The sequence below is a fragment of the Lactuca sativa genome, chromosome 9, assembly GCF_002870075.4.
Source record: "Lactuca sativa cultivar Salinas chromosome 9, Lsat_Salinas_v11, whole genome shotgun sequence".
Taxonomy (NCBI): Eukaryota; Viridiplantae; Streptophyta; class Magnoliopsida; order Asterales; family Asteraceae; genus Lactuca; species Lactuca sativa.
The window spans coordinates 222,652,252-222,671,046 of NC_056631.2; the positions used below are offsets into that span (position 1 = coordinate 222,652,252).

At 38.5% G+C, this 18,795-nt stretch overlaps 1 protein-coding gene across 1 annotated transcript; it reads left to right on the forward strand.

Moving 5' to 3' along the window:
- The first annotated feature begins 8,344 nt into the window (after positions 1–8,344).
- Positions 8,345–11,291, forward strand: LOC111878924 (uncharacterized). Its single transcript, XM_023875415.2, has 6 exons — positions 8,345–8,640; positions 8,855–9,034; positions 9,787–9,960; positions 10,047–10,153; positions 10,384–10,610; positions 10,682–11,291. Exons 1-6 carry the CDS (start codon positions 8,461–8,463, stop codon positions 11,020–11,022), a joined length of 1,209 nt encoding a protein of 402 aa, XP_023731183.1. The 5' UTR covers positions 8,345–8,460; the 3' UTR covers positions 11,023–11,291.
- Positions 11,292–18,795: the final 7,504 nt, after the last annotated feature.

Genomic DNA, 18,795 nt, shown 5'->3' on the forward strand with positions numbered 1-18,795 from the left:
TCATCTTTCCCCTCTTTAGATTCTGAAACTCGTTGTTGATCTCTAGTAGATCCTGCTCAGAGCAGTACTGCATTTTTAGCTGCACCAGAAAATCCTCCCATGACATCTTGTGCGCTTCTCCTTTGGGCATCGAATCAGCTAGTAGCTTCCACCAGCTTAGTACTCCAGATTTCAACAGAGGAACCGCGAGAGCGGTCTTTTGCCTGTTGCTACACTCACAACTCTCAAACATCGTCTCCATCTCGGAGATCCAGTTTATGACTTCCACCGGCGTCGGGCTTCCAGATAGACTCGGTGGTTTGGACGCCATGAAATCCTTGTATTTGCATCCACGTCCATCATTTCCTCCATCCTGGTGGTTTTGCTTAACCATTGGTGGGTTGGCTTGACCAACAGTCCCACTGTAGTTTCCCTCCTCAGTCTGCCCCTCGTTCAACTCGGGCCGTTCGATCTGAATGGTCGCTTCCTCTCGATTTTACTGGAGCAAACGCCTGGTTTCCTCCATTTGACGATCCAACATCGCTTGGATCATCGCTTGCACTCCGGCCATTGAGACTGGCTCAGCAGTGGCTTCCATCACCGGTATTTGCTCAATCACTGGGGGTTGGTTTCTGTTCCCATTTGCATTCACGTTTCCGCTACGGGATCTTACCATCTTGATCTATACACCTAATGAGGTGAATCTAGACCTTTACTTAGGATTGACGTTTAAATCATCCTTATCACTCCGAAACGTTTACATGCTAGTTCTAATATCGTAGTCGTACGTTTAGAATCCTAAACACATAAGGTTTCCAGATCCGGTCGGCAACAGACCATAGATCCGATCAAAGCATAACAAATCATTTAGCACATAAAAGCAATTTAGGCATCATTCCTAAAATAAGCTAGTGCTCACACCTCACAATCATCGCTTAGCATTCTAAGTTTAAGTCTAGAAATAAATCCATATTCCTAGTTCGCTTAAACTAATGCTCTGATACCAACTGTGACATCCCCATTTTCACGGCCAGAAAAGACCGATTTTGTTTATGCTTTATAAAAATCAGAGTACTTCATTTTATAAAAATGTTGCGGAATTTGTTCCCAGAAAAACACGATAAATACGTTATTAAAACATTTTCGAAGAAACGTATTTATTTCATTTTAAAACGTTTGGGATGTCATTGTTAATACAGAAACATAAGCATAAACAGAACTTACAATTATTTACACTAGTGATCTACATCTCTTTAAATCTCTCAGTGTAATGTCACTTCATATCGTCACCTGTGATGTAAATAAACTGAGTGGGTCAGGTTGGGAAACCTGGTGAGTACATAGGGTTTTCAACCCACAATAATATAGTTATTATGTTTAAACAATCAAACAATCCACCCAATTACCCATCCCCATTATCTTCTTTTAGTCTTCCCTAAGGATATTATCTCAAGGGTCATCTCCTATATCATATTTACTTCTCATCTCCTTACATCGTATTTCCTTATTTGAGTGTTCCTACGAACTTTACCTAAGGATCATCGCCTACATTGCATAGACAATACTAATCCGGGGTTTACTCCCTCAATATGTGTCTAGCAAGAGTTAGGGTATCATCGCATGATTACGCAGCCACAACATCGCCTGGACTTGTAAATCATGATAAGGGTTAGTCTATCATCGCATGAATACGTAGCCACAACATCGCCTGGACTCGTACTTCATAATAAGGGTTAGACTATCATCGCATGAATACGTAGCCACAACATCGCCTGGACTCGTACTTCATAATACGGGTTAGACTATCATCGCACGAATACGTAGTTTCAACATCGCCTGAACTCGTAATTCATCACCTACAGGTTACTAGCCTGCTGGTGTTTCCACGGGGTTGTCTATAATAGTCCGTGGTCGCCATCTATAGTCTAGTAGATGACTACATCTCCAAATTGTCGGACAAGGTTGTAGTATCCTACATCACCGATTCATAATCACCTATCTATCCTCACCTAATTATCATCATCTTCCTATCATCACCTATCTCTCATTATTTTATTTCATCACTCACCAACTATTTCATCTACCCATGTTTTATCCCAACATATTCGTAGATATAAAATAAATATACAGTTTAAATCATTTAAAACATGTATAAATCATTCATCCAGCATAGATAACAAGTATTCAAACAATATGCACACATAGCACGTAATTTATATTAAAATACTTCATATCTATGTGTAAGATGAAAGGGACCATGCACTCACCTGAGTAGGTGGTGACTCAACACTCGGACAGCGCTTCGATACTCTCAAAACGATATTCCTTCGATAAAACCTAGTATCGATACCACTAGGGTTTAGTTTAACGATAACCGCGACAAATTAATTAGTCCGAGTATTATTAAGCGTTAATAATACTCGATATAACTCATAATTATAGCCCAAATAATTATTTTAAGGACCTAATAACATTCCTATAATTATTTGAAAGCTATATTAAAAATTGTGTAAGCGTAGCATACTTACAGCGAATTTTATCGAAAACCGGAACTTAATTGGAGCAGCGTTTCGAAACCGAAAAACTCCTTTTTCTCGGGACTCCGGGAGCCTCGGGGCTTCCGTAGGGTGCTAAGGGTTTAACTAGGGCTTAGGGGAGGTTTGGAACTCTAGAGAGAGAAAGAAACTAGAGAGAGAAGTGGAAATTGTGTGAAAAATGTGAAGGCCCTCGCCCCTTTTTATACCCTGCGAGGCCTCGGACTACGCTGGGCGTAATCCTTGGCTACGCGGGGCGTAACTTCGGATGGGGCTGCCACATCGATTCTAGCTGTCTCGCACTCAGAAGGGGATAAGACCGAAGGGTACGCTGGGCGTACCGAACTCGGAAGCGGGGCGTAAGGCGAGGCTTCGTGGCATGATCCGAAGCGAGATCTGAATCATCATCTGACGGCCCACAACGCGCCACGTCACCAGTCTTGCATCAGATTTCGCAAATTGCATGCTCATCTTTAAAAATTCATAACTTTCGCGTACGACCTCCGTTTTCGACGTTCTTTATATCCACGCGAAGGTGGGAACGTACTCTACAACTTTCGTTTAGACTTCGTCGGCTAATTTTGGCTCGATTTTAAATTTTATATTATTAACGGGCCGAGACACGATTGGTCCGTTAAATCCTCATAACTTCTTCATCCGACATCCGTTTTCGCCCATCTTTTTCTCGTTACGCTACTCTCAACGAGATCTTCGATTCTCGTTTAGGTCGTGTCAGCTAAAAACCGCTCGATCTAATATTCGAATTTCGAGCTGTACACTGCTAGTCCGAAACTTCGAAAAATCATAACTTCTTCATATGAAGTCAGATTTGGGCGTTCTTTTTATCGATGTTCTTAGTTTAACATATTCTACGACTTCCGTTTAGATCGCTAAGGCTAAATCTCGCTCTATCGTAAATTCGCTATTTACGCTTCCCGGTGTCGTGTCGGTTTTGCCGTAAAACTTCGACGGGCCATAACTTCTTCGTTATAACTCGGATTTCGGCGTTACTTATATGTACGGAAACCTTGTGACATACTCTACAACTTGGTTAAGATTATTTATTCTAAATAATCTTTTGTCGAAAAGTCGTTTTCGACCCCTATTGCTTCTAAATTGACTAGCCCGGATTTGCGGGCGTTACATTATCTATTCGTTTCGGCGGTTTGGGTTTGTACTGAACGTACGAGGTTTCCTCATATGCATTTGTAGCCTCGAGGGCCCAATCTTGGACATTTCAATACCACATCTTACGTGACAGTGGCATATGTGGTATGGACTCTAATTACTTTTGTGCTTTGACTCTTCTTCGCGATACGAATCCGGGATTCGACTACAGCGGTTTCACTAATAAGGACACCCCCTAAATCCCATAGCATTGGCATATGCCCTATTTAGCAAAATCGTCAAAGATATGGAAGTCGACTTGGACATGATTGTCATACAGAAAACAGTTTTTGAGTGTCTTCAGGAACCTCACGCTCATGATTTTCAGCTAACTATCCCTATTGATGGGCACTGGCGGAGAGAATAGGGGGGTTGTCGGATGCTTCCCCCCCCTGATCTCTTTGAACGTTCTATATATTATGTATAAAATGAGCCCATATCTATTACTTATTAATAATGAGCCCCTCCCATTTATTAAAAAATTAAATGATTATCATATATAAATAAAAATGACAGTGAAAATTGTAAACGTCTCACTTAAAGATCATTGCCTCCACCCTTATTTCTTATATTTTAATTGGTCATTGTTTATATACCTATTTATCTTAATTCATCACTATCATTTATTTGCAAATAGATTTTATAATTGACGATTAACCAAGATTGTCCAACATTATGTTTTAAGAAACTGTTCTTGGATTCACAGCTACATCTCCAAGATTTCAATACTTTAAATAAATTTTAATTCTTATTACATATATTATTTTTTGTAACTTGTAAATAATAATTTAATTATTCTTGATAATTTGGTTTATTATAATTATAGGGTAAATAATAAATAAAAAAACAAACATCCCATCGATTCTTTTGTATTACACACAATTGTATCCGATTAGTGATACTAATCAAAATCGATACGTTCCTATATATATCTAGACAATTTTTTTTCTTATTAATTTCTTTGTGAATTTTACAAACTCTATTATGATATTTTGATATTAAAAATATTTTAAATTTTTATTAAGATATAAGCCCCCGTTATCCCAAAACCCTAGCTCCGCCCTTGTTGATGGCCCTACCAACATATGTGTGACATCCCCATTTTCACGGCCAGAAAAGATCGATTTTGTTTATGCTTTGCTTAAAAATCAGAGTAACATTTTCAATAAAAGTGTTGCGGAATTTGTTCCCAAAATAAAATATGATAAATATTTATCAAATCATTTCCGTAGAAATATATTTCATTAAAAACCTTGGGTGTCATGTTCGATACATATCAAAAGCATAAACAGTACATTATAAGTCTGACAACATTTATTCATATCTACAGGCCTATAAACTGTTATCCCTCATCCAAACATCTATGCTCATGCGCCACTACCTGTAATACAAGAAACTATGTGGGTCAGGCTTGGGAGCCTGGTGAGCACATAAGGTTTTCAAACCACAATAAATAAGTTTATTATTTTCATCAACCAAACAAACCCGATTACCCGTTCCCGTTATCCTCACTTTACGTCCCTACAACATCTAACATAAGGGACCTAGCCTAAGGATTTTCATCGGGGCGATAACACATGCTTCGGGGGTTCCTCAATAATTCATGTCAAATAAGGCAACCATGAGGGGGGTGGAGTACTGCTGGTGAGCACACAATTCAAATAAACACCTACAGGTTGCGAGCTTGCTAGCGTTGCACTGGACTGTCTAGAAAAGTCTGTGGTCGTCATCTATACTCCGCTAGATGTTTGGATCATCAATAACATCAATATTGAGGTCTCTCATTATTTTATTTTGTCACACAACAACTATTACATCTACCTATGTTTTACCCAACACATTTTGTAGATATAAAATACATATACAGTTTAATCATTTAAAACATGTATAAAAATATTTCATCCAGCATAGACAACAAGTATTCAGACAATATGAACACGTAGCACGTAAATTATATTAAATACTTCATATCTATGTGAAAGATGAAAGAGACTATGCACTCACCCGGTAAGGTGGTGACTCTGCACTTGGACAACACTTCGTCAACTTAAAACAATTTCCCTCGGACAAAACCTAGTGTCATTACCACTAGAGTTTAGTCTAATGCTCAACAAGGCTAATTAATAGCCTTGCTATTATTGCTATTATATAAGCATTAACACAATACTCTTCACCCACCATGCACAGACAGGGGCCAGACATGAAACACCGGAGAGTAGGATCATTTTGGCATATAGCACTTCTGAATCCAGCAACCCAAGCGGCCTTCCAAATCAGATTCCCCGTAACACGAGTGGTTAAAAAAGATATTATAATGACACTTATATAACCTATAATAATAGCTCAAATAATTATTCTAAGGTATTAGGTAATTAAATAAAAATATATATTAAAAATAGCATAGGCGTAGCTCACTTACAATGGGGTTTTTCTTTAAAACCGGACTTCTCTTGGAGCAGTGTTTCCGAGCCGAAAGGCTCTTTTCTCGGGGCTTCAGGAGCCTCGGGTGCTAGGGGGTTTACCTAGGATTTAGGGGGCTTAAAGAGCTAGAGAGAGTCTAGAGAGAGATAGAAGTGAAGAAACGGTGTGGAAAAGAAGGCAACCCTCGGCCTCTTTTTATAGGGGAGGCCTCGGACGAATGCGGGGCGTTCCCTCGCTATACGTGGGGCGTACAGCTTCGGTCGTACACACGTGGCGAGGTTTCGGTGGGGCATCGTGGCCTGTCTCGGACCGCATGAAGGATCGGAACGGTGGGCATACCGAGTTGTGTACGCGGGGCGTAGTGCGAACGTTGGGCATACCCCCTCGCACAACCTTCGTGATTTCCCACTCTAACTTCAAAATTTAATATATTTCACATCCGAGCTCCGTTTTTGACGTTCTTTATATCCACGCGTAGGCGGGACCGTACTCTACGACTTTTGTTTAGACTCCGTCGGCTAATTTTGACTTTATTTTTAAACTTATATTTTTAACAGTCCGGGACATGATTGGTTCGTTAAAAATCCATAACTTTTTAATCCAACGCCCGTTTTCGTCTGTCTTTTTATTGTTACGCTACTATCAACGAGATCTTCAATTCTCGTCTAGGTTGTGTCGGCTAAAAAACGCTCAATCTAATATTCGAACTTTGGGTTACATACTGTTAAGCCGTAACTTTGAAAAATCGTAACTTCCTCATACAAAATCAGATTTGGGCGTTTTTTTTATGCACACTCTCGGTTTAATGTATTCTACGACCTTCGTTTAGATCACTAAGGCTAAAAATCGCTCTATCGTAAATTCACTATTTACGTCGCGCAGTGTTGTGCCGGTTCTGTCGCGAAACTTCGACAGATTATAACTTCTTCGTTATAACTCGAATTTCGGCGTTCTTTATATGTACGGAATCCTTGTCACGACCACTACTACTTCATGTACCGATATCGGGTTTATTCAAAACTTTATTTTTGACGCTTATTTTTATCCTTTATTAATTATATATTTATAATTAAATATAAAACATATAAATTCACATAATTCACATAATACTCAAATAATTCATCTTTATTACTTTAAAAAAAGTTACAATAGTTAACCTAGACTATTACATCATCTACTAATGTTTAGCCCCGAAACACGGGCGTTACAATATGTCTCCCGTGGAGTACCGAACTATCATTCGTTACCGCCTCATGATTCCTCTATTCCCAATTGACGAGATATGCCCAATTTTCAGCAAGACATGTTTGGACACTTTTGGGGAACATACAGCTCATTGTAAAGGTCTCCTTGGTTTCAAGTACCGATATGATGTGGTTATGGATATTCTCTTTAATGTTTGTCGGCGTGTTGGTATTTCTATGAAGAAAGAAGCACCGATGAACTTTTTGATGGTCCCGCAGGATGGAAGATCCACACTCTGGTAGGCTGACATTTTGGTCTTTGGATGGGTAGGAGGGAAGCACGCTTGTGTGGATCTTACTAGGGTCTCTCCTCTCGTCGGTTTGAGGAGCGGGGGTTTCACAGCAAGGCATGCCTCTTTGAAAGTCGTTGCGTGCAAAGTGGCAAAGCACGAGAATGCATGTATAGATAATCAACATACGTTTGTACCTTTTGCATTTAATACATTTGGTTTTCTCGCACCATAGGCGTGGAGCTTCTCAACAGAGTCCAACAGGTCATGTATTCTAATGTTATATCTCTTAAATCCATATATGTTGTTTTCAAAATAATTAGTTTTGTTATCCAGAAAGGGCTAGCGACGCATTTTGTTACCCGTTTACCTTCCGTCGAAATCTATTGACTTTTTTTAAGAAATGGAAAGTTGTGGAAAAAAGATTTAAAAAAAAAATGGTTTCCATAGGCTATGTTGATTTTTATAGGTTTTATAGGTGTTTGACCTACTGAAATCTAAAAAAAACATTCTTGCAAGCAACCTAGATTTTTTAAAATGGGTTGGTGGCATACATAAATTATGACTATTCTTATTAACTTTTTTTCATGTTTATGAAATTAAAAAACATACTATTGGTTATTTATTTATTTATTTTTGTAACTATTTATTTTAATTTAAGTTAAGTTTAGATAGTGTCGCAACCAGTCAAAAGAAAAGATCAATCTGAAAAGGACCCACAAACCCTTTTAAATCCCCCTCCCTTTCCATTCCCTTTCTTCCCCCCGAATCCTCCATCAACCAGAGTGGGAAGGAACAGTTGAAATCACCTTCACCTCCGTCGTCATCAACTCATCACCAACAGCTTTTGCAATCAATTTCATCTTTCGATAAGATTCAGCATCAATGAGGAATGATAATATTCAAAATTTCTATACGAACTGGGAGCACAATGGCGGCTTCGATCATCATTATACCGAATCTCCCAATGTCTCTGTTTCTGCAACACTCGAAGGAAGCAGCAACAATGGAGGATTCGAGTATCAAACTGATTCCAACAATCGCAATCTCAATCTCCATCCACAGGTTCTCTCTTCTAATCTTATTGTTCATGAAAATCACCCTACACCCTCCGATAGTTCGATTCTATCAATCATCAAACAAAAATGTTTCTGCATGTGCATAAACCTCACTGTATTTTCTTCGAATTACATTACATCAACTTGGTTTAACTAAATCGATCTAGAAGAGTATAACAATGTGAAATTTTGTTCTGAATCTGTAACTTAATCTTTTGCAGGGAGGAAGTCCGATTGGTTTGAATTTAAGGAAGTCGAATTCTCTAATCAATTTGGTAGAAATGACGCTATCTCAAGAAAGGGAATTACACAAGAACTCATCATCTAATTCTAAACCGACTCCTGAGAAGTTGAAGGCTTCAAATTTCCCTGCTCTTCTTTTACAGATCGGTTCTTGGAAGGTTCCTTTTCTTTTTTTATTTTCCATATACTTTTTGTTTGATTAAGGATACATAAGGTGAAGAAAAGGCTTGACACGTGTCATTGCATCAAATTATCACTATACCAAAATTAGATAGAAAATAAAACTCTTATTCACACATATATATACATGTGTTATTTGTTTTGTAGTTTTCTTATAAAAAGTAGAGTATTATTATAATAATATAATTTTAATAAGACAAAATGATTTTAAAGTTTTAAACTCTTTCCAGAAAAAGGAAAAACTAAGAAACTTCTGTCAATAGCTACGGATACAATTTTTTTTAACTAATCCATATCCGTTTTGAAACTCGATTGGTTTGGTCAATAAAAGTCAAAACCAAAATTTTCGTAAGAATCGGAAAAAAAATTCTCATGGTTTCTGCCATGACGTAATTTGTTTTCTGGTTGATTTGATATAAAGTATAACATATATGATTAGAAAAGTAAAGTAATCAAACAAACATATTCCATTTCATAAAAATGCAATAGTTTTCATTTTGGATCGTCCAACTTTTCCTTCTAGATAACTTTTCAATCATGATGAACTTCTTTGTCCATCAGTAGTCACCATGCGTATAGTAACTTCGATTTTGGTACACAAATTTCAATAATTTTGGTGCTTTATTGCAAGACATTTGATTAATAATCAACACGGATATATTTATTACACACTTAAAGCCAAACATTTTATTTACCGGCTAAATTCGAAATCATTTGAAAATGTTTGTAGAGAGTTTCAAGAAATGAAGGAGATTTAGTTACCAAAATTTATTATGCAAAGAAGAAACTAGTTTGGGAGTTTCTAGATGGGCCTTTAAAGAGCAAGATTGAAATACAATGGTCAGAAATATCAGCAATTAGAGCCTTAATATATGAAGGCCAGCCAGGACATCTAGAAGTTGAGGTTCAGATTATTTCTCATCTAGAAATGTTTTTTTTTTCTTCCATTTTGTGGATCTTATTTATATGACACAAATAATATGTATACAGATAAACCAACCACCGCAATTCGGCCGAGAGATTAATCCCCAGCCACGAAAGCATACACAATGGAAACAATCTACAGATTTTACAGGGGGTCAAGCATCTATTTGCAGGTACCTACCTACTTAAGGGTCAAATATCTAAACGGAACCATTCAGAAGTCACATCTGAATCGGTCATCGTTATTATTGTCATTGGTGTTTTTATGTTAAAGTATAACATAAAAGGTCTAATGACAATAATAGTCCTTAGATTATTACATAAATCCAATAATATCTATAATAATGCTAACATTAACAGTACCTATCGGTTTCGGTTTCTAAATAATATGATTTTTCTCCAGGCGTCATTCAATTGTATTTGCTCCCGGAGTCCTCGATAAGCAATATGAGAAGCTTCTTCAATATGACAATCGACTATTCAACTTAAGCCAACAACCTTTCCCGATAAACAACTACTCATTTTTCTACAATGACCCAAATCACTATGTGGATTACTCATACATGGATCCACATCATCGACCAACCAATCATTTTCTTAGAGATCATGCTCCCATTTTACCAAATTTAGGTAAAACTCAACACTTTTGTTTTTTTTTTATTTTAGAAACTAGGTGATTGATCCATTATTCTATTATTCAGATGAAGGAACATTAAGACATGTAGATGAGTATCAAGATAGAGTACATATTCAATTTGAAGGGAATCCCACAATTCCTATTGGAATGCAAAAACATTTCCTACCATATTATGAGCAGGACACCATTATCCCGATTCAAGAACCAGGAATGAAAATGTTGTCGGAAGAAAGTGATTACATAAACAATAGGATTCCAGGGTTACTTGTTAATTCTAGAATTAGTATCCAAGAATCTAATTATCGGATAAGTGTTCCAAATCCTTATGCGGATTCATGGGAGACTGGAACAGAGAATTTGGGATGCTCAAATGGGTACCAACAATTCAACCCGAATTGGACATAAAACGATTAATTGTTTTTTTAATTTGGAAATGTAGATAAACAGAGAGCAACATTAGATTCACACTTTAACCTCTTGAGAAGGAGGACTGTGTGTGAGTGAGTGTGAGTGTGTGTGTGTGTTTTTTGTAATAAACATGTAAGTTTTGACATGTAACATGATCATAAACGATCATGTAGATTGATAAATCACACACGGTTTTTGTGTGTTTTTTTTGGCATTTTAAGATATTGTAACAAATAATAAAATATTAGCTTATTTATTTTGTTTAACCTTCTGTTTGTTTATCTTATTAAAACAAATAAGTTTCTAAAGTATTATTTTCTTTCCCAATTTTTAATTAAATGTCAATCACATTTATTACGAGTTTTAATAGGTTTATAATGGTATTAGGTGAATGTCCTCGCATAAGCATTGTTGTTAAAATATATGTTTTTTAAAATATAACTGAGATATTTACAAATAAATGTTTTTTTTAAATATAACAATAACATTATTGTTAAATTTGATATAATAATTCGTATATTAATTTGATATAATATATTGACTATTTGAATTAATGATAATATATACACGTTTTAAAACTGCATAATCTCCATCTTTTGAATGATCTTTACCTACGGGTTACTCATGAATAAAATTAAATATAATATATAGTTTAATGTTATTTATAGTTGTTGTTATTGTTAATTATTTTTTTTTTTAAATTTATTTTCTTAACATTTTAATTTCTATCATTGTAATTATTTAAAACATCAAATAATTTTTTTTTATGTTTTATTGTATGTTATTTTAAGCTAATTATTTAAAAACTTTTAACGATTATAAAATTATCTTTAGAAAATATTTTAGTTAAATTGATATTACAATTTAGTTTTTGCATTTAGCACTACAATTTATTACTTTTAACTATTCATAAAATATTCTTTGGGTTTTTTAAGTGGAACTGCAATTTATATTGAAGTTGACCCTGTAATGTTATATTTAAATTAACAATTTAAGTATTTTGTTCAAACTGTTCAAAAGTTATATCTTTAAACTAATAATGGTTTACATACAACAACATATTAAATCTAATAAATTAAGTATAATATGTTAAAAGTTAAAGACATAACTTTATAAGTAGAAGTAAAAATATTATTCCAATATTGAAATTTAGTTTATTTATAATTACACTTTAGGTTTGATACTTATTTAACCTTATTAACCAACTTATAATAATGATTGTAACATCCCAAAAATCATGACCAAAATTTTCTTTTTGAAACATTAATAAAAACATAAGTCATCAAATTGTTTTATCTATAAACAAAGGTTTATATATCAAATCAGGGTATCATTTCAAACATGTACTTTTTATCAGAGTAAAACATCATAGGCTAAACTTCTTGGTCTGTGTCGTGCGATTATCCCGAGCTCTTCCCTCCGCTACTGGAAGTACCTGAAACCAAAACTGAAAACCGTAAGCACGAAACTTAGTGAGTTCTCCAACCTACCACAGACCACGTAAGCATAATCACATACTGGCAGGCATATCTAGGTGCCTGGCCTACCCTGTCAGGTATATCTGGGTGCCCGACCTACCCTGCTGAGCATACCGGGGTGCTCAACCTACCCTACTATCGGGCATATCTGGGTGCCCGACCTACCCTCCGGTGTATCTCAATCGGTTATGGGGACTATTTCACCCCTACCACTACCACATAATAACATAACATAACATATACATACTATCTAACATAGATGGGTACTAGACTACCCCTTTGGTCCTATCGGCCGATAACCGGGGACTATTCCCCTTACTATCACTATCACATAACGTCATATCATGCTAGCACAAAAAAACATATCAAGTAGTAGCAAACCTAGATACTTATCACACAAACAACAAATATAATCTATCATACAACATATAAACCTTTCTCAGGACGGCCCCGACATCGAACCCCCGGTACATAAACATGCTATCATCTAAACATACTTCAGGCTTGCCTCGACATTGGACCCCCGGTCCGGAACATACTACCATGTATACGTACTTTGGGCTTACCTCGGCATCGGACCTTGGTCTCGAACCTATCGTACTGTAACGCCCGGGTTTCAGGGCTAAGCATTTTTGTCAATGTAATAGTCTAGGTCAACTCTTGTAACTCTTTTTGAAGTAATAAAGATGAAATATTTGAGTATTATGTGAATTATGTGTATTTATGTGCTTATAATTTAATTATAAATGTATAATTAATAAATAATAAAAATAAGCGTCAAAATTAAAGTATAAGATAATCCCGATATCTCTACATAAAGTTGTAGAATATGTCTCAAGGTTTCCGTACATATAAAGAATGCCGAAATCCGAGTTATAACGAAGAAGTTATGACCCGTCGAAGTTTCACGGTAAAACCGGCACGGCACCGGGAAGCGTAAATAGTGAATTTACGATAGAGCGAGATTTAGCCTTAGCGATCTAAACGAAAGTCGTAGAATATGTTAAAATAAGAACATCGATAAAAAGAACGCCCAAATCTGACTTCGTATGAAGAAGTTATGATTTTTCGAAGTTTCGGAATAGTAGTGTACAGCCCGAAATTCGAATATTAGATCGAGCGGTTTTTAGCCGACACGACCTGAACGAGAATCGAAGATCTCGTTAAGGGTAGCGTAACGAGAAAAAGATGGGTGAAAACGGATGTCGGATGAAGAAGTTATGAGGATTTAACGGACCAATCGTGTCCCGGCCCGTTAATAATATAAAATTTAAAATCGAGCCAAAATTAGCCGACGGAGTCTAAACAAAAGTTGTAGAGTACGTTCCCACCTTCGCGTGGATATAAAGAACGTCGAAAACGGAGATCGTACGCGAAAGTTATGAATTTTTAAAGTTTATAATTGAATTTGCGAAGGCTGATGAGGATTGATGACGTGGCACGTTGTGGGCCGTCGGATGATGATTCAGATCTCGCTTCGGATCATGCCACGAAGCCTCGCCCTACGCCCCGCGTACGAGATCCGGAACGCCCCGCGTAACCTCGGTCTGATCCATCCGACGAGTGGAAGACAGTTGGGTCCGAGCTGGAGTTCTTATCCGAGGAGTACACCCAGCGTACCCTCGGTACGCCCAGCGTAATGTCCGAGCTGCGCACCTATAAAAGGGGTCCGAAGACAGCCCTCATTTTCACACCAAAACTCACTCTCTCTCTAAATTACTTTCTCTCTCTAGCCCATTTTAACCCCCTAAACCCTAGGAAGAACCCCCTAGCACCCTAGGGAAGCCCCGAGGCTCCCGGAGTCTCGAGAAAAAGGAGTTTTTCGGTTTCGAAACGCTGCTCCAATTAAGTTCCGGTTCTCGATAAAATTCGCTGTAAGTATGCTACGCTTACGCAATTTTTAATATAGCTTTCAAATAATTATAGGAATGTTATTAGGTCCTTAAAATAATTATTTGGGCTATTATTATGAGTTATATCGAGTATTATTAACGCTTAATAATACTCGGACTAATTAATTTGTCGCGGTTATCGTTAAACTAAACCCTAGTGGTATCGATACTAGGTTTTATCGAAGGAATATCGCTTTGAGAGTATCGAAGCGCTGAACGAGTGCTGAGTCACCACCTAATCAGGTGAGTGCATAGTTACTTTCAGCTTACACATAGATATGAAGTATTTTATATAAATTACGTGCTATGTGTGCATATTATCTGAATACTTGCTATCTATGCTGGATGAACATTGTTATACATGTTTTCAATGATTTAAACTGTATATGTATTTTATATCTACGAAAATGTTGGGGTAAAACATGGGTAGATGTAATAGCTGATGTGTGATAAAATGATGAGAGGCCTCGATGTTGATGTTGTTGTTTCTGTCATCTAGCGGAGTATGGATGACGACCACAGACTCTTCTAGACAGTCCAGTGGAACACTAGCAGGCTCGCAACCTGTAGGTGTTTGTGAACGATGTGTTCACCGGTGTACTCCATCCCCCACATGGTTGCCTTTAGGACATTTATTGCTGAGGAATCCCCTTAGCAGTAGTGTCCGTCCCGATGATGATCCTTAGGCTAGGTCCCTTATGATAGGTGTTTAGGGACGTAAAGTGAGGATAACGGGAACGGGTAATCGGGTTATTGTTGATTGATGAAATTAATAAACTTATTTATTGTGGGTTGAAAACCCTATGTGCTCACCAGGCTCCCAAGCCTGACCCACTCAGCTTTATGTATTACAGGTAGTGGCGCATGAGCATAGATGAGATGTTTTGGACGAGGGATTACGGATATAGGCCTGTAGATATGAAATAATGTAGTAAGGCTTATATTGTACTGTTTATGCTTTTGATCTGTACGAACATGACATCCCAAGTCTTTTAATGAAATACATTTCTATGGAAATGCTTTTGATAAATCTTTATCATATTTTGTTTTGGGACAAATTCCGCAACACTTTCATTTAAAATGTAACTCTGATTTTTAAATAAAGCATAAACAAACCGGTCTTTTCTGGCCGTGATTTTGGGGATGTCACACGTACTGACACATGCAAGAATCACAAAGACCTCAAGCATCCTAACATTCCTCGGGCTTCGCCCGACATCGAGTCGTAACCCAGAACATATACAATAAGTACCTAGGGCTAACCCCCAGGTCTTCCTACGATACATAAACATAATGGGCCGCATTGTGGCCTTAGACCCACGCACACAGTGAGGAGACAGGATTTATGTGTTACGTGTTCCGGGTCACGGTTCAATGCAGTATGCAATATATGTGTGTCCATGTTAGTTGATATGTTCATGTTATGCTTTGTTCAGTTAGTTCCGGATTTCGGTCCGATGCAGTTATTCCGGACTTCGGTCTGATGCAGGGGACAAGGTCCCAGTCAGTTTCCAGATTTCGGTCCGATGCAGGGGGTAAGGCCCCAGTTAGTCTGGGCTTCGGCCCGATGCAGTTCCGGACTTCGGTCCGATGCAGGGGACATGATCCCAGTTAGTCCGGGCTTCAACCCGATGCAGTTTCCAGACTTCGGTCCGATGCAGGAGACATGGTCCCAGTTAGTCCGGGCTTCGGCCCGATGCAGTTTCCGGACTTTGGTCTGATGCAGTGGGCAAGGCCCAGTATGTGCTTTATATGTTGTATGGTATGTGGTAGTTTGGGGGAGCTCACTAAGCTTCGTGCTTACGGTTTTCAGTTTTGGTTTCAGGTACTCAGTTTTCAAAAGAGGAGCTCGGAGAGGTTGCAGTGCACACACCATAGTCAGTTAGCCTGGGGAATGTTTTACTCTGATAATGAGATTATGTTTTGAATTTAATGCTCGAAAATTATGTTATGACTTGATACGTTTTTATAAACATGGTTTACTAATGTTTTAAAAGAAATTTTTAGTCGTGATTTTTGGGTCGTTTCAAATTGGTATCAGAGCCTTGGTTTGAGGGATTCGGGCGCACTCCCGAGTGTGTCTGAACTCAAACTAAGGAAGAGGTATAAAGTTTTCAAGAGAAAAACTATGGTTACAAAAGAATTTTGAGGAAAGAAAACAATTTTAGAAAAAGTATAAAGAAAAGAGTTTAGAAAAAGCGAAAAGAATTTTGAAAAGAGAAAAGGGTGTGGTGCATGCAATCAGCCGAGCTCAAGTAAGTACTCCCAAATTACCCATACAAGTTTATGATCATTAGTTTCAGTTTCAGTTTTAGTTCCAGTTTCAGTTTCGGTAGAACAACATGCTAGTATAGGACTAAGGATCTAGGAGGATGCCTTATGTGCCTGCTTTATGTGTTTCTGATTGATAAGAGTTTCATGCTAGTATTGAGTAGACAGTAGTAGAATAGCATGTGTAGGTTATGCCTGATAGTATAAGCTTAGCATTGTATGCTAGTACAGTTTCTTGTCATGAGAATAGTTTTGCCTGAGTATGTTTCCTTTATCCGAATGTTGCTTGCTTTGTGCTTTGTGGGACTCTGAGTGATGGGAGTTAGCCATTAGGTGAATACGTCACATCACATGTGATCAGGGTTGAATAATCTCAGAGTGCTAGATTTGGCTCTACTACGCAGCTCTCGTTTGAGTCTAACCGTTGTAGGGACGAGACTTTTACTCAAAGAATTATCCGAGCCTCATTGCATGTGATGGTATTCAGGTGGTGGCTAATTGGCATTACAAGGAGGCCTTCAGCAGCTGAGGACTGGTTTGGGTGGAGTCAGAAGTTCCCTAGGGCAAGCCTAGGAAGGTAGTAGCAGAGATCAGTAGTAGAGAAAATAGGACTTGGTGGAGTTGAGGTAACTCTTGAGGAAAGTACGGATAGATGTGGAAGGTAGTATGGGCCCGTACTACTGAAAGCAGAGGATCCGTACTCGATTCAAGAAGGGCCAAGGCAAAACCAAGAAACTAGTAGAGTGTGTGAGAGATCCCTCAGCAGTAGTGTGTTAATTGATCAGGAATTGTTATATTTTCAGCATTGTGACATTGCGCGAGTTACCAGTTAACAGTTCAGGTGTCGGGGAGGGATCTGGCTCGGGCTCTGGAGCCGGGCAACTTGATGATCAGATGAGGGATTTCATTTCCGCAGAGATCATGCGCAACATCATTGATCAGACTCCCGTGATTTTCGGCTCGGTTAGAGAGGCCATTTTGGAGCGTATAGACAGTCATCTTGAGGCCTTTAAGGCCGGGATAGTTTCAGGACAGATTGGGGCTCGTCTAGATCCCGATTCTTATGGAGTTCATGGATCCATCAGGGAGGGAGATCCCATTTCTAGTCTTTGCCATCAGGGGACAGGAGTGAGTGGGGCATCCTGTCTCCAAGAGACACCTCTGCATGATTGGATAGTTGAGGAGGTTTCGCGAGCCATTCGCGAGGATCTGCCCGACATGGTCGTGAGGATCACTGATAGGTTGGTCGCGAACCTCCAGGATCATACAGCTGTTGTTCAGTCGACGGGCAGGGAATCGGAAAGGAAGAGGAAAACGGATGAGACTCAGGTAGCCACAGGTTCGGGTAAGAGGCCCAAGGGTTCGGATTTGAGGACGAGGGACTATCAGAGCCGCAGTCGATGCGGGAAGTGCGGAAGGACGCACATGGGTGTGTGCAGGCGTAGAAGTGGTGGCGATGCTGGATGTTTCAAGTGTGGCCAGATTGGTCATTTTAGCAAAGACTGTGTTGTTGCCATTGCCCAGGGACTTGATCTGATATCTTTCCATTGCAATCAGAGGGGCCACAAGAAGGCCCATTGTCCGAGTTTGTATACAGCAGGGCAGGTGCCAGCCCCTGCCCCTGGGACTTCGAGAGCCACCAACGGACATTGGGGCCGGGCAAGGGTGCCCACGGCTTGGAGTCGAGTTTTCCGGTTGATTTCAGCAAGGATTCAAGCAGCGCTGAGTGATGGAGGTATGTATCTTTTACCTTCCTGTTAACTATTATTTGTGATATTATTGTTATGTTGCTGCATTGTTATCAATAAGCTTAAGTGTTGGGGTATTATACTACCTGCTTGTGACTGAGTTTTATGCCATCTGCATACCTTGGAATTAGAATGGTAAATTGGAGGTCGTTCCCTCTAGATTAGGTTACTTCGGATACAGTAACTGTAGCATGTATGTGTAAGATGCAGTAAAGCCTTACTACTTGCGGAAGGCGTTAGTCGGGTAATGATCAGTTATATTTTCAGTAGTGATAACCCAGAGTTTTTAGTGGAGTAGCTAGCGGTCAGTAAGGAAGTGGGTTGGGGATGTGCACCCCAAATGCAGGTTCTCGGGATGTAGTCCCTAAAGCAAATAAAGTT